The sequence below is a fragment of the Myotis lucifugus genome, unplaced genomic scaffold (genome assembly GCF_000147115.1).
Source record: "Myotis lucifugus unplaced genomic scaffold, Myoluc2.0 scaffold_53, whole genome shotgun sequence".
Lineage (NCBI taxonomy): Eukaryota > Metazoa > Chordata > Mammalia > Chiroptera > Vespertilionidae > Myotis > Myotis lucifugus.
Genome location: NW_005871101.1, coordinates 2,315,915 through 2,331,927, shown reverse-complemented (window position 1 = coordinate 2,331,927; position 16,013 = coordinate 2,315,915). Strand labels below are relative to the sequence as shown.

The window sequence follows — 16,013 nt, the reverse complement described above, 5'->3', positions numbered from 1 at the left end:
AAAAAGAACAAGTGAATGGAGGAAGCTGAGTAAAGGTTATAGAGAGGATGTCTCTGTACAATTTTTTGTAACTTCCTATGAGTCTACAATTATTTTGAAATAAAGTTTTTAAAAAACTTTACAGAGGGTATACAAGAGTTGGTTAATTAATTCTCTAAATTTAGCTGTATCTTTTAAATATTTCTTAATTTTAATGAAATACTTAAACCTGTAATTCAGTAAACATAATATACAGAATTAGTCTGCAATCTTTTACTCCTAGCACACTACTAAAACTCCCATTTACAATAATCATGTATCCAACAAATTCAGTGAATTTTTTTCAGACCATTCCTTCTCAACCTTCTGACCCATCTCCAAAATGTTCATGTTTTATCTTTAATACTTCTCTTCTTAAATTCCTAAATTATCACATCTATCCCCATAGTGTCAAAAAATTCAATCATGATTACTCTTAATCCTTGAAGACAAACTCTTATTCTGAGCTCCAGATCCAATTACTTACCAAAGACATCTTACTGGATGTCTCAAACATCAAACTTATTATTATTCCTTCTTAAGACAGCTTCTTCTCAAATGGCCACCAGCATCTTTTAAAATCCCCCAAAACAGATTATCTGGGAGTCATACTGATTCTTCCCTCTCCATTACCATACATGTATCTTATTGATTCTCCACCTTTATTCTCCTCATTCTCATTTTGATTTTTAATCACTTAGTTTGAGAGTCTAGGGCCCATGGCACTTCCATCTATATTTCTTTAGCAGATGCAATTTGATCCCCCACCTGGAATCTTGCCTCCCCCTCCTTGCCAGATAATATTTCCCTGATTTTATTAATATTAATTAACCATTTAAAAACCTTCTGCATAACATTCAACCTCTCCTGACTCACTAGCACCATGTCCTCCCACTCTTCTATACAATACCCTTCACATTAGCCATATGAAGCTATTTGCAATATCATGATTTCTCCAGCCTCTATGGCCCTGGTAATAATGCTCTGGACTGGACTGAATGCCCCCAAGCCCTGCCCCCTCTCCCCCTATACAGTGAACAACTCCCTCTCAAAAATCTTCAGCTCTAATAAGCTTTTCTAGGCATCCCCACATCCCATAGTAAAACTATTTTACCTTCTTTTTGTCTATTATCTTCCAGATACTCTGGCATATACTTCTACCCTTCTAAACAATAATTTATTTCTTTAAGGGTGGGGACCATGTGTTATTCATCTTCATATATCCAATATCCGTAAAAATGCCTTCATTCAATAAGTTTATTAAGTTAATAAATACCATGTTATTTTAAGGCATATTTCAGAGTTTTAATGTAATATATAAGTCCATCACAAAGAACATGAGTGTGTGTGTGAGAGAGACAGATATAGAGAGAAACAATAATTTAGGTATAGCCTTTAACAAAGCAGAGTAAAAATGTAGAGATGTGCTAGATAATAAATTTTTGATGTGCTATATAATAAATTATTAAGAAACCCCCTAAAATGTAATCTTTTTCTATATCACTCTACAAACAGACATTTTGGATAAAGCCTTGCTCCAAAGATTAAATCACTTAGCAGTGTAAAACTGAACCCAGGTTTTCCAACTCATGTATTTTGGCATTCAGGGGCTTTCCTATAACTTGAAAGCTCTATCAATAATCTGGGTCAGTCTGCAGTAATAATGCCTTGGCACTTTTTTCAGTCAGTGATGGGGTGGGGGAGGAAGAGGCACAAACCACACACTCTTTAAACAAAAACATAATAAAAGTCTTTTTAAAAAATGACTGGCTGATAGCTAAAATGCCTGAGTACTCTTTAAGGAAATAGAACACAAAGTACAGACAGAATACTTTTCTTGGTCTTTAAAAAGAAAAAAAGGAAGTGAGAAAACTGAATAGTTACTTCCTAACCACCTGAATTGCATTTCACTTTGTCTACGTAGTGAGATCAAAGAACAAATATCATGTTTATTTTTAAGTTCCATATAGCAAATAACATGTCAGGCAGTGTCTACTAATGAATGCCCAACCCGTGAGAGTGCGTAGATTAGTCCTCACCTCTGCAAGAAGTCATCTCCACTGCTGGCCTAACAGAAACTTTCATTCCTTTCCACAACTGGTAAGGTTCTCCTCTCTTTCCTGCTTTGTTCCACTGACCTGAACCAGATGCCCTTAATAGTTCTCTGTCAATTACATCCCAACACTCCTAAGTCCCTTTCACTTTAAAGCCTTGGCCAATCCTGGCCCCACACTTCATAAAGGAACTTACTGCTTGAGTCCTATTCCTGGAGTCTCTTCCCACTGGCACTGATTCCAAGAGTCACCAGAGAAAACCAAGTCTGCTAAGAATAGCCATTTAACTCCCAACCACCTCTTGGGGTCCCCAACAGAAGGTTACACAGGGTCTCTGGCCCAGAGTACTCTCTAGAGCCAAAGCCCATTTGAGAGCCACTGCTGACAATTGACTGATCAGAATCAACTCAGTATTATCTACAGGGAGAAACAGTATACAGACATAAAAAAATAATGTATACCTATATTATATGGAATGAAAATATCTTAATGGCCCAACGTTAAGAGAAAAATACTACAGAATTACATGTAGTATAATCTTACTTATATAATTACATACAAATGTGTGTGTGTGTGTGTGTGTAAATCACATATGAGAAGAACATGTTGAGAGACAAGTGACTACACTGTATATACAAACAATAATGCATAGTGGTCCCCCCTTATCCGTGGTTTTGCTTTTCACAAATTAGTCCAAAAATATTAAGTGAAAAATTCCAGAAATAAACAATTCATAAGTTTTAAATTGCATGTCATTCTGAGTAGCATGATGAAATCTTACACCATCCTGCTCCATCCCACATGGGACATGAATCATCCCTTTGTCCAGCATATACCACTGTACACACTACCTGCCCATTAGTCACTTAGTAGCAGTCAAAGCTACCAGATCAACTGTCACAGTATTGAAGCACTCTATACACTTGTATTGTCTGTCGTTTAGACAATGAGAGTGTATTCACATTTTACTTAGGCAATATAAAAAACAATAAAATAAAGTTCTTCAATCAGAAATAACCACTGATTAACAGTTTGTTGTGTATCACAGATTTTCTTCCTGCATAATCAGATATATAGATATAACTTTTAAAAAATAAGTTAAGCCCAGCCAGTGTGGCTCAGTGGTTGAGCGTCGACCTATGAACCAGGAGAACCTGGTTCAATTCCTGGTCAGGGCACATGTCCAGGTTTCATACTCAATCCCCAGTTGGGGGCATGCAGGAGGCAGCTGATCAATGATTCTCTCTCATCATTGATGTTTCTATCTCTCTCTCCCTCTCCCCTCCTCTCTCTGAGATCAATTTTAAAAAAAAATAGCAAGTTAAATGACAGGAATTCTGTTTCCAGAAAGATGGAATAGACATACTTTTCCCTCTTCCTCTTCCTAATTATTACTAAAAACCCTAGATAAACATAAGATAATCCCAAAGGTGGGAAAAGCAGACTGGCTAGAGACCTCAGGACCCAGTAAACAATGTGGGTGTAAGCTCCCTGGGATTTCTTTATTTCTCATATAACCCAAACTTTGGGCTAAAGAAGACTGTACCACTAAAACATCAATGGGCACAGACAAGAAGGAGCCCCAACAGAAGCCTGCTATTTCTAGCCAAAGGACCAGGAAAGAGACAGCCTAGCAAGTTTTTATTTTTTAATTGCTCTACTTCACAGAAAACATTGTGGCCCCACCCACACCCACACCAGCAAAGACCTACTAATAGGCACCCCAATCCCCTATTCCCTCCAAAGGGTTAGTGTCAGAGAAGGGCAGGTAGAGAGCCAGGACTTTAATCCTAGCCAGGCAGTAACAGACCACCACCACAAACCCACCTGTTCCCTGCAGAATCAGTGGAGACCATATGGGAAGCAGTCCTATCCCTGCCAGCCAGGAAAGCATCAGTGGGGGCCCAGTGAGGAGCCAGAACTCTCACCCCCCACTCAGCAATTACGAGGAGCACCCCTTTGGGTATCAATGGAGACCAAATGGGGAACCTGTCTCATAACATAATACTGAAAATGTCCAAGTTTTAATCAAAAATCACTCACTGTATTAAAGAACTAGAAAGAGCTCTCAAGCCGAATGAAAGACAATTGATAAATAAATGCCAACACCAAAACAAGATATAATTATCTGAGAAAGATTTTAAAGCAATCATCTCTGAATAAGCAGTTATGAGCCTGACTGAATCAAGTAAAAAATATACTCTCAGCAAAGAAACAGAAGATATAAAGAACCAAATGGAAAGTTTAGAACTGAAAGAATAGAATAACCTAAATAGATAAAGTAAATGAGATCATACTATACATTCTTGCTATTTTTCAACTTAATACCTAATGAAAATCTAAGTCTCTCTGTAAAATTAATCCTCAATTAAAGGACATGTATATTGTTTATAATTTCTCACTATTATAAACCATGCATATTTGCATAATTATCTATATCATTCTGCATAATTATCTGTCCTTTTTAGTAAATGACATCACTAAAAATGAGAGTGCCATATGAAAGGGCATGCACAGTTTAAATTTTTATACACCTTGCCAAATAACTTTCTAGAAAAACTATACCAATTACATTTCCATTAACAATGAGTCTGCCTACTTTCTCACGTCCTTGCCAACAACGGGTATTGTCTCAATGCTTTTCCTTGTTTTCTAATTTGAGAAGTGAAAATAGTCTGTCATTGTTGTTTTACATATGTTTCTTTATTACTAATATGATAAATATATTTTCATGTATTTAAAAGCTAAAAATAGTCTTTCTTTTGAAAATTACTAATGCAGGTATTTTGTGAATTCTCACTGTTTATCTTACTGATATAAAAGAGCCATTGCTATTTCACAAACATAAGCTGGTTAATAAATATGGTTTAAATATATTTTCAACCATTTTGTTATTTTTTAACTTTGCTGATGCCTTTGCAGAAGAGTTTTTAATTGGTTTAGATTTCATTTTAGACAATCAAGTTTAACTAAATCTTAGTCTCATTTAGTTGAAGTACAAAGACATCTAAAGGCTCAGTTCCAACTAGTTTTAGAGCTAATCAATTATAAAATCAACACTCACTACTGATAAGTATCTAGAATTAGTCTTTCTGTTCTAATGAGGGGAAAGAAGAGGATACTGGCACCCACTAATTACCTATACATTATATTAAGAATAGATTTCTCCACATACATAGTTTCCCAAGTGGTATCACTGGATTTTGACTCCATTTTTTAAAAATACAATATTCCATTTCCCCATTGGGATCCCACTCCTACTCTAAACCCCAACTTATTTGGCTGTTAATTTGACAAACTAACTTGTATCCCTTTTTTCTACTGGAGGCTGGACTAATTCCCATGACTTTCACTGTTATCTGAAAACTTACCTCAAAATAAGTAAACTACTAGTCTGCCACCGGACAGATCATTATGGTCACTACCTAAAGAGTTCTGCTACCATGCTTTGCCCCTCTTTCAGAGCTTGACCTAAATTTATTAAGCAATCTTGGGTATCATAATTTGAAATGCTGGTCAACTTACTTGAGCTATTGCTCAACTGGAATAGAAAATAAAACAAATGGCCCTAGCCAGTTTGGCTCAGTGGATAGAGCATCGGCCTGTGGACTGAAGGGTCCCAGGTTCGATTCCAGTCAAGGGCACATGCTTGGATTGTGGGCTCGATCCCCAGTAGGGGGCATGCAAGTGGCAGCTGATCAATGATTCTCTCCCCTCATTGATGTTTCTATCTCTCTCTCCCTCTTCCTTCCTCTATATCAGCGGTTCTCAACCTGTGGGTCGCAACCCCTTTGGGGGTCAAACGACCCTTTCACAGGGGTCGCCTAAGACCATCAGAAAACACATATATAATTACATATTGTTTTTGTGATTAATCACTATGCTTTAATTATGTTCAATTTGTAACAATGAAAATACATCCTGCATATCAGATATTTACATTACGATTCATAACAGTAGCAAAATTACAATTATGAAGTAGCAACGAAAATAATTTTATGGTTGGGGGTCACCACAACATGAGGAACTGTATTAAAGGGTCACGGCATTAGGAAGGTTGAGAACCACTGCTCTATATCAATATAAATATATCTTTTTTAAAAAAGAAAACAAATGCAATATATTATTTCTCTTTTTTTTTAATATATTTTATTGATTTTTTACAGAGAAGAAGGGAGAGGGATAGAGAGTTAGAAACATCGATGAGAGAGATCAATCAACCTGCACGCCCCCCAGTAGGGATGTGCCCGCAACCAAGGTACATGCCCTTGACCGGAATCGAACCTGGGACCCTTCAGTCCGCAGGCCGATGCTCTATCCACTGAGCCAAACCGGTTCGGCCAATATATTATTTCTTTTTCTGGATATCTATTCTCCCTACTTACTTCTTTTCCCCAGCAGCCACTCACAGGCTCTGGCATATTTCAGGACACAAGCTGCCTAATTTATGACAAGTAGCACTAACAATGTCATAAAAATTAAGCACAATCACTGGAATTATAATTTCTGTGAAAGTCACATTCATAAAATCGTAATGAAAGAAAAATAGTTTAAAAGGATACCTTTTAATAATGTGAAAAATTTTAAAAACACGTATCTCTATGTTGTCAAAAGTTATTCCAGTATTTCATGGAATAAAGAATTGGTCTATAAGGTTTTTAACCAGTCCACAAAATGTTTAGTATCAATACGTAAGGCCATATTACTTAGATTTTTCATTTCCTTCAGTCTAACATTTTCAAAGCATAAGTAATTTCTTTTTTAACTAATTCTATTTATATTCCAGGATACTTCCCTTAGCTAAAGAAGGACAGCACAAGTTCACCTTCAATTCCTTAGCAATCTACAAACAATATTCTGTTGGAGTTAATTTTACAAAGCATTAACATATTACCACATTGGATCAAGAAAAAGTAGCTAGGAAGGACATTATAGGGTTAACTCAATGGTTCTCAAGGGGCAATTCTGTCCCTAGAAAACATTAGGCAAAATGTGCCTAGAGACATTTTTGGAGGTCACAATGGAGGAAGGGGGAGGGCCACAGTGTACTGATATCTAATGTTGCTAAACATTCTATAATGCACAAGACAGCCCCCAAAACAAAGAATTATCTGGTCCATCTTTGGCTGGTTAGCTCAGTTGGTTAGAGCATTGTCCCGATATGCCAAGGTTCTGGGTTCATACAAGAATCAACCAATGAGTGCAATGTTTCTCCCTCTGTCTCTCTCCTTTCTCTCTAAAATCAATAAATAAAAATTAAAAAAAGAAAAAAAGAATTATCTGGTCCAAAACATCTATAGTGATGAGATTGATAAACCTAGGACAACTGATGAAATTTTAATATACACTACATTGCAGCAATGTTAAGTTTACGGAATTTGATCATTTTCGTGTGGCTTCGTAAAGGAATGACTTTGTTTCTAGTAAATATATATCAAAATATATAGGACTAAAGAAACATGGCTCAACATACCCACAAAGGATTCAGAAAAAAACAGTATGTAAATATGTAGAGAAAGAAAATGATAAAGCAATGAACCAAAATGCTAACAACTGGTAAATCTGAGTAAATCTTTTTATTATTCTTGCAATTTGAAATTATATAAAAAGTTAAACAAGTATTACCATGCCTATAAATTTCTTTTAACCAGGAAAGTTTGCACAATTTCCCACAATATATGCAAGAGAGCAAACCAGCTTTCTTTTACACCTTTTTCAAAATAAATTATACTATCTTGAGTGGACTAATTGTAAATTTGACCCAGATAACTCAAGTAAGCATAAGCTGAAATGTATAATTTCTAAAATGTGAATTTCAGAGAAAAAGCTAGAAACATTTAGATGTCTACCAAGGATATGACATTCTGTAGTATATCACAGTAAATGCATGGCCTAATACCTGTGCATTGTACATTTCAGGCTTTCAATACATACTGAAAACTGCAATCATTTAGAACCACAAAAGACCTGAATACACTTCATTGGAAACAATGTATAAGAAGTAAAACAAAAATATTTTTAGACTCAGATTTTCCGAAGTTTAACATTAGTTCTGAATTCTTGAACCTTATCATTCTTACTTCTAGGTACTTTTTACTTAAATAGTATTTAAACAAATATACAATTAACAGCTTTGCAAATATTAATGGTTTACTTTTGGAAAGCAATAATTAAAATTTTTAAATCCAGGAAAAAGTTTAGGGCACTTACAGACGTCTGGGACATACTTGACTGTTGTGTGACACTTCCTGTGGGGGATGTAGACGGTCTTCCACTGGACAAACTTGCCTAAAATAATAAGATCTTTATAATATGTCCATAAAAACCTAGAGTTAAAATCTTTCTGGTACCAGGATACCACAAAACCATAAGAAAAGTAAAAATGTCTATATATGAAGCTATTCATTTTACAGTGAACATGGATTAAGCTTTGGCCAAACAGATTAAGAAAAAACAAAAAAGCTGAATGGTGGAAACAGGACCCAAAGGGTAATATGATTTTAATAGCTGCACTCATTGTCAGTTTTACTCTACAGGCTTCTATCTTCTTTAGTGGAATCACCACTGCAACATTACAAAAAAGAAATTGAAGCTACGTCAAGTGCCAGTGGGTTTCAGTTTCCTAACTCATATCACAAACACGATGTTACTTAAAATTACACTACCAAGAAAAAGCAACAGCTGGGTATGTGATTACAACAGATATAAACCTTTTTCAGGTTCAGTCAACTGAGATCCTCCTCCAGTAAGATTTAAGATTAAATCTCACATGTAGTTTTATTTAAATAAACAGAATAATAATGAAAATCTTTTTTAAAACACAAGCATTTAATCATAAAATCATCCTGTTATTAGTAGGAATAGTGTGATTAGATTTTAGAAAGTACATATGCATATCTTTATACAGAAAATTTCTGGAGGGTTACATATTAACTGATACAGTGGCCAACTCTGAAGAGTGGAAAACAGCAGTGGGTGTAGTAAAGGAATACTTCTACTTTAACTCTTATAAACAATTTTATAGCGTTTGATTTTTTTCAATAGTGTAAATTTCTTGCATACTGGAAAAACAACTTTTTTTGTTAAAATGTAAATATAATTCACGTAATCCTAAGTATTCACTGTTATACCTAAAATTTTACATGCAAAATCATGACACTAGCGTAGCAATCCTGCAATGTAGATAAAAAGCAGTGGAAGAAAAAGCAACAGAGTAATATATAAAACATATCCATTATTTTTTAAATTAACTTCTATTTGGCAGCCTATTATATTTCCTTAATAAAAAATTATCACAAAACATCTGAACTCTGAAATAATACCCAATTCATTTATTTTCTGCAGTATCTGGAAATAATGTCAACTTAGGCCTCATAATTTTTCATTTATTCCACTCTCACCTGAACGGCAGCAAGGCTCTGAAGCTGGGAGCTGCTTAAGTGCTGCTGCTGAAGAGCTGCAGTATGCAGCATTAAGTGCTGCTGTTGAGCTGCATACATTTGCTGAAGGTACTGAGCAGCTGAGCTGGAGGGGCGATGCAATGCCTGTTGAATTACCTGTGATAAGTCAATTGAACCAATGTCAAACCATAATCTTAACCATAAAATAAAGTATTAAAAAAGTGAAAGTTTAAAATTTTGCTACTTGACTATTCACTGTCATAAGCTTATTAACATAGTTCTCTCCTAATTACATATCTCTAGGATTGCACAAATTAAATCCATACAAATTAAAACTACCCTGTATAGTTTATTCACAAAAGAAAAAAGGTGCAAACAACCATTTGAAAAGATCTTCAATCCCATTAGCAGACAAAAATTACAAATTAAAACAGGATATTATTTTCCAACTTTCAGATGGATAAAGATTTAAAAGAATACTACTAACTGAGGAAACAGGTACTCTCATAAATGGTCATAAAAATGTAAATTGGTATAAGCATTTTGAATAAAACTTGGCAGAATTCAGGGCTTGGGTACAGGAAGGAATACGTATAACCCTGAAGCCATTACAAATAGTAATGCAAAGCAGTGCTGCCCAATATAGTAGCCACTAACCACATGTGTCTCCTGCTGCCCAATATAGTAGCCACTAGCCACATGTGTCTCCTGAGCACTTACAATGTGTCCAGTGCAACTAAGGAATTGAGTTTTTAATTTTACTTCATTTTAAGTTAAATATAAATAGCCACATAAGCTAGTAGCTACTGTACAACATAGCACATACTAGTATATCTACATTAATTAACAAAAAGAATTCCCAAATACATCATAAGGTGAAAAAAGCAGGCTACTAAATAGTGTATAGAGTCAAATGCCCTTTTATATTAAAAGTTTGTGTGTTTTTTAATAATACTTTAAATTGTTTTTTAAATTGATTTCAGAGAGGAAGGGAGTGGGAGAGAGAGACAGAAACATCAATGGATGAGAGAGAATCACTGATCGGCCGCCTCCTGCACTCCCCACACTGGGGATGGAGCCCACAACCCGGGAATGTGCCCCAGACCAGAATCAAACCCAGGACCCTTCAGTCCACAGGCCGACACTCTATCCACTGAGCCAAACCAGCTATGGCTATATTAAAAGTTTTGAAAGAATATTCAGGAAAACGTTAAAGACTACCAAACTGGATTAGAGATGATTTTTACCTTCTCGTTTGTACTTTTCTTTTTCTTTTTTAAATATAGTTTTATTGATTTCAGAGAGGGAGAGGGAGAGGGAGATAGAAATATCAATGATGAGAGAAAATCATTGATCAACTGCCTCCTGTACGCCCCTTACTGGGGATCGAGCCCACATGTACCCTTGACAGTAATCGAACCTGGGACTCTTCAGTCTGCAGACTGATGCTCTATCCACTAAGCAAACCAGTTAAGGCTCTATTTTTCTTTAAATTACTGAAAAAACTTTAGAATGAGTAGGTATGATATTAATCATCATAAAATTATAAAGCAATTTACTTTTTAGAAAATTACTAATTACCTTTCAAATGTAGTTTTTCAAACATTTATAAATGTTTTTTAAATGTCAGATTCTGTGTTTCAATTGTTTCAACAATAGAATAAAACTATTCTTACTAAAATAATTCCTATAAAAGTGTTACTGAAAATATGTATTAGTATAATATAAAATCTGAGCCTGAAACTTCATAAACACAGAAAAAACAACCATTCTATTAACAGAGAAAAATTCTTTATCTGCCCAAACCAATAAGTCAGACTATGGTAGTCCTCTGCAACCACATCCCAAAGTCACATCATGCCCACTGTGACTCTGAAACAGCATAGAACTCTAACAGCAGCATCAAACCAGAGAGATAAGGGAGAAATAGAGCCATATCCTACAGCTTTAGGGTATGAGTCAGGACACCTTGAACCACAAAATTCCAAGAAAGCATATTTCCTTGGTATTGTTTACTTTCACTTGTTCATATCTCATTTCTCCAACTCCAGATTGCTAAGCCTGCTACAGACTTCTGTCACAATATCAATGTAGGCTTCTGACCCCTAGTTGCAGAGGACTATAGACCAGCATCAAGTAATTTAGGATTATAACAGTACTAGAGGCCCGGGGCATGAAATTCCTCTTGCAGTCCAGGAGCCCTCGGGGGATGTCCGACTGCAAGAAGGCGCAGGCCGGGCTGAGGGACAACCCCCCCCCCCCCCCAATGCATGAATTTCGTGCACCAGGCCTCTAGTGATGTTATAAATATCCAAATGGCCCTTGGCAAAAAAAAGGTTCCACACCCCTGCTCTAAAGGAATGAGGATGATAAAGAACATTCAAATGACTGAAAATGAAAGCTGAAGGTATTAAAGAACTACTTAGTTCAATAAATATTGATTTGATGGTATTTTAGGGGAAGCAATTCTAGGATATCATGCAAACTAGTGTTAGTGCTATTTATGAGATATATCTATATCTATATACTTCCAGTAACACTGTAAAAATTTTTATTAAAGTATTAATATAATACTTCCAGGTGTACAACACAGTGATTCAACATCTATATACCTTATGAAGTGATCACACTATACAAAGTTATTACGGTAATATTGACTATATTCCCTATGCTGTACATAACACTGTTTCTTATTAACACATCCAGCTCAGGTAAAAACTAGAGAACAAATGGCATATTAAAATATCACATCATCTATATGTTCAAAGATCTTGATTCTCTTCCCTATATCCCTTGCCTCAGAGAAAGATGAAGAACATTAAAAACACATTCTGCATTCCAGTTTGAATTTTTTAACTGACTGGGTCTCCAACAATTCTGATTCCACTCATGGTAACGTCAGAATCCTTAACCATACAACAGTTAAATAGTCATTATACTGAGGTATCCACTCTAGAAAAATAAATAGGGAGAGGACTATGTTGCAAAGTTATTTTCAATGTAGAATGCAATTATGGGGATTCTAGAGAGAATAAGCAGGTATAATGGAAAAAAATAAGAACTCAAAGAGTGGTTAAGGGCGCAACTCCAGAATCAGAGACCCTACTAGCTTTATGAGTTTAGGAAAGTCAGACTACTTACTAGTAAAACATCAGTTTTCCCATTTATAAAATGGAGATAATAATAGTATCTAATAACCCATGCAAAACTTTTATCATAGAAACTGTTCAATAAATGTTAGCTATTATTACGAACTGGATACATCTAATGTGCCCACACAGTTCTAGATGCTTCCTTTAATCCTCATAATAACTAATAAAGTGGTGGTCTCATCCTCATTTTACAGTTTCCTGAGGCTATTATGCCTCCCACCCAAGATTATATAACTACTAATGAGAAAGTGAAATTCAAAGAGCATATCAGACTGCAATGCCCATGTCCTTTATATGCAACACCATATTGCCTTAACTTCCATTATTATAAAGGTTAACCAAGTAAATTTAATTTTCTCAACTAAGTGAAGAGCCCAAGATTTTTCCTCCTTAGAATTCCTTTCCACCTCTGCCCCTAAGAGCTTTAGAATGAATCCTTCTCCTTAGGGTTCTTAAGTTTAAAATGAACCTCTTAACACATCTACAGACCTGAATAGATCTCCCTAAGTCTATATTATGGGTCCAAATATAAAATAACCCCAAAAAACCTAGAGCCATTCTGCATGTTGGGGCTCTAGACTGAGTATCTCCATACTGCAGCAGCAGCTAGACAGCTTCCAATTATAATTTTCCTTACATATTTTAAAAGCTACACTCAGGGGTGGGAGGCGGGTAGGGGGGAATAAGAACGGACTGGAAGAGGTTAAATGGGGGGAAAAAGAGAACCTATGTAAGACTTTCAACAATAAAGATTTTTTTAAAAAAGCTACACTCTGACAAATGTAAGCCCTCTCAACAGAATAATTATTAAGTAACTTTTTGAGTGTTTTGAACATTAATAATTCTAACTGTACTTAGAGGATATCATATAATTCATTGGAGATGAAACAAAATTTGGCATAAGCAAAAATAATGACATCCTAAGTCTTGGCCTACCCATCTTCATCACTGAAATACCTGTACAGCATGTCGGTCTGAGCCACTGTAGACTGAGATCTGTGGTTGCTGCATTCGAGAGGAGGAAGTGGTGATGGTGGTAGTGGTAGTGCTACTGGTTGTTGTCGACACAGAAGATGTTCCAGGGTTTGGTTCACTATCCATAGCTGTACCGTGGTCCTTAAATCTGGCAGATAACACAAAGGGTTTGTACTGGCAAAAGCATTATCTTATGGGTTTTAAATAATATTTAATAATTCCAAAGAAATTATCAAGTCTAAATTTCTAAGAAGGTCCTCAAAACACAGATAGCACACAGTCACCATAAACACCTTGAATATATCCCAAGAAATCAGAAACACCAATCAGAAAGGATATATGCACCCCTATGTTCATAGCAGCACAATTCACCATAGCTAAGATCTGGAAACAGCCTAAGTGCCCATCAGTAGATGAATGGATTAGAAAACTGTGGTACATCTACACGATGGAATACTATGCTGCTGTAAAAAAGAAGGAACTCTTACCATTTGCAACAGCATGGATGGAACTGGAGAGCATTATGCTAAGTGAAATAAGCCAGTCAATGAAGGAAAAATACCACATGATCTCACTCATTCATGGATAATAAAGACCATTATAAACTTATAAACAATAATAGATACAGAGGCAGAGCAGCCTCGAACAGACTGTCAAACTACAGCGGGAAGGCTGGGGAGGGTTGGGGGGCAGGAAGAGGGGGGTAAGAGATCAACCGAAGGACTTGTATGCATGCATATAAGCATAACTAATGGACATAAGACACTGGGGGGTAGGGGAGGCCAGGGGATTGTCAAGGGCGGGGGAAAAAAGGAGACATATGTAATACTCTTTGTAATACTTTAAGCAATAAAACAATTAAAAAAAAGTACTTCACAAATAAATAGTATATTTAATACTTAATACCAACTAAATTTGAATTTAAATTATTCGGGATATGTAACACAGATAAAGCCGGGTCTAAAATTTATTTTCATTATTGAAAGAAGATGAGTATTTTGAAACCAAAACAGGTGATGAGTGAATACTAAACTACCTAGGAAAATAAAAACTAAAGCAACTTCAGGGAATTTAAAATATATATTTACATTCTTCTGACCATACTAACTACAAGTTCAAATCTTTCTTTTCTTTTTTTTTCAAATCATTCTTATCTATACATTAAAATAGTGTGCCTAAGGGCTTGTGCTAATTAGCTTAATTTTTGGCTACCATATATACTTGCTTTACAAATAAGTTCTTTTAGAAAATAAGTTAATAAAAAATCACACTAGCTTTTTCCCTAATTAATCTTACTACATCTAATAAGTATAATGAGTTATACTTATAAGCAGATTACTCTGACCCCATAGAGAAGAGCTGACAACAATTTCCCCACTTCCTTACCAAAATCTCTTTTTCACAAAGAATTGTCCTAAAATTTGAAAAGAGCATAATTATGTCACTTTCCTCAGGAATGGACAGTAAAGTACATTTGTGTACAAGACTTTCTGATTTTTCCCCTTCTAATATTGTGAACTCACTTCCCTGTTGTATAAAGTTCTACTAAATACAGAATTTATATCTGAATAAATTCAAACAATTTAAGTCAATTCTAAGGGCCTCAATATTGTTAGAAACTAGAACTACAAGTGGGTTTTGTGGGGGGGTGAAAAATGCACCGCCATGGTGAAAGAACACCGAGCATATACTCGCTTTATCTGCCCTTATGTCCCATCTTTTCTTCCCAGAAACAAAATCTGGCGGACCTCCCATTAGCAGCACCGACAAGAATGTATGTCATATGAACACTTTCTACTTCAGGAGAAGACAAAGGAATTTGGCACTAATTGTGTACCCATACACTATTCCCATACCTTTCATGTACAAGATTTCTTTGTCCTTTATATCCTTTATGTGAATAATATTTATATGCTTTTTAAAAATCTCGGTTTAATAAGAGGAAAAGTGAATGGGGCCAAGCTGACTACACTTACTTTTTTGATTCGTAAATGACTCCTACATCCTTACGCTTCTCTGCTGGCTTTTTAAGCAGTTTTTCAGACTGCATCCCAATACTCAGACCGCAGCACCGCACGGTCACTGCTCAACAACGGAACACGCTGTGGTCGGTCCGGTAAACTTCTTCCCAGTGACCGGCTGTCCTAACGCCCCGAACCTCGGCCCAGCGCTGGGCCGCGAGTCCGCTTCCAGGCCGGTCCCTGTACAGCGCGTGCCATTCCGCTCCCCCGGACCCTCGACCCCCAGCCCTGGGGTACGCGGTTCCGCAACGAACCAAAAATGGTCACAGAGAACCCAAACGGTCGGCACAACGCCACCCCTCGCCGAGCGGAACCGGCCCAACCACTGACATGCATCAGGAGACCGGGCACAAAGGGGCAAGTTTCTGCAACTCCACGTCCCCCGCGAAGTTC

General features: G+C 36.2%; 1 protein-coding gene across 4 annotated transcripts in view; it reads right to left on the bottom strand.

Moving 5' to 3' along the window:
- Positions 1 to 16,013, bottom strand: part of PHC3 (polyhomeotic homolog 3) — a 61,830-nt gene that overhangs the window by 45,006 nt on the left and 811 nt on the right. For 3 of the 4 annotated variants that reach the window (XR_002829313.1, XM_006088853.3, XM_006088851.3), the window contains exons 2-4: positions 13,582 to 13,747; positions 9,473 to 9,628; positions 8,283 to 8,360 (exon numbers count right to left, since the gene is read on the bottom strand). Coding sequence is in view for 3 of the 4 variants with exons in the window: in XM_006088853.3 (XP_006088915.1) it covers positions 8,283 to 8,360; positions 9,473 to 9,628; positions 13,582 to 13,747 (400 nt within the window). In the remaining variant the exon portion in view is untranslated. The remainder of the gene's footprint in view (positions 1 to 8,282; positions 8,361 to 9,472; positions 9,629 to 13,581; positions 13,748 to 16,013) is intronic. The other variant, XM_023753900.1, reaches the window with a different exon arrangement.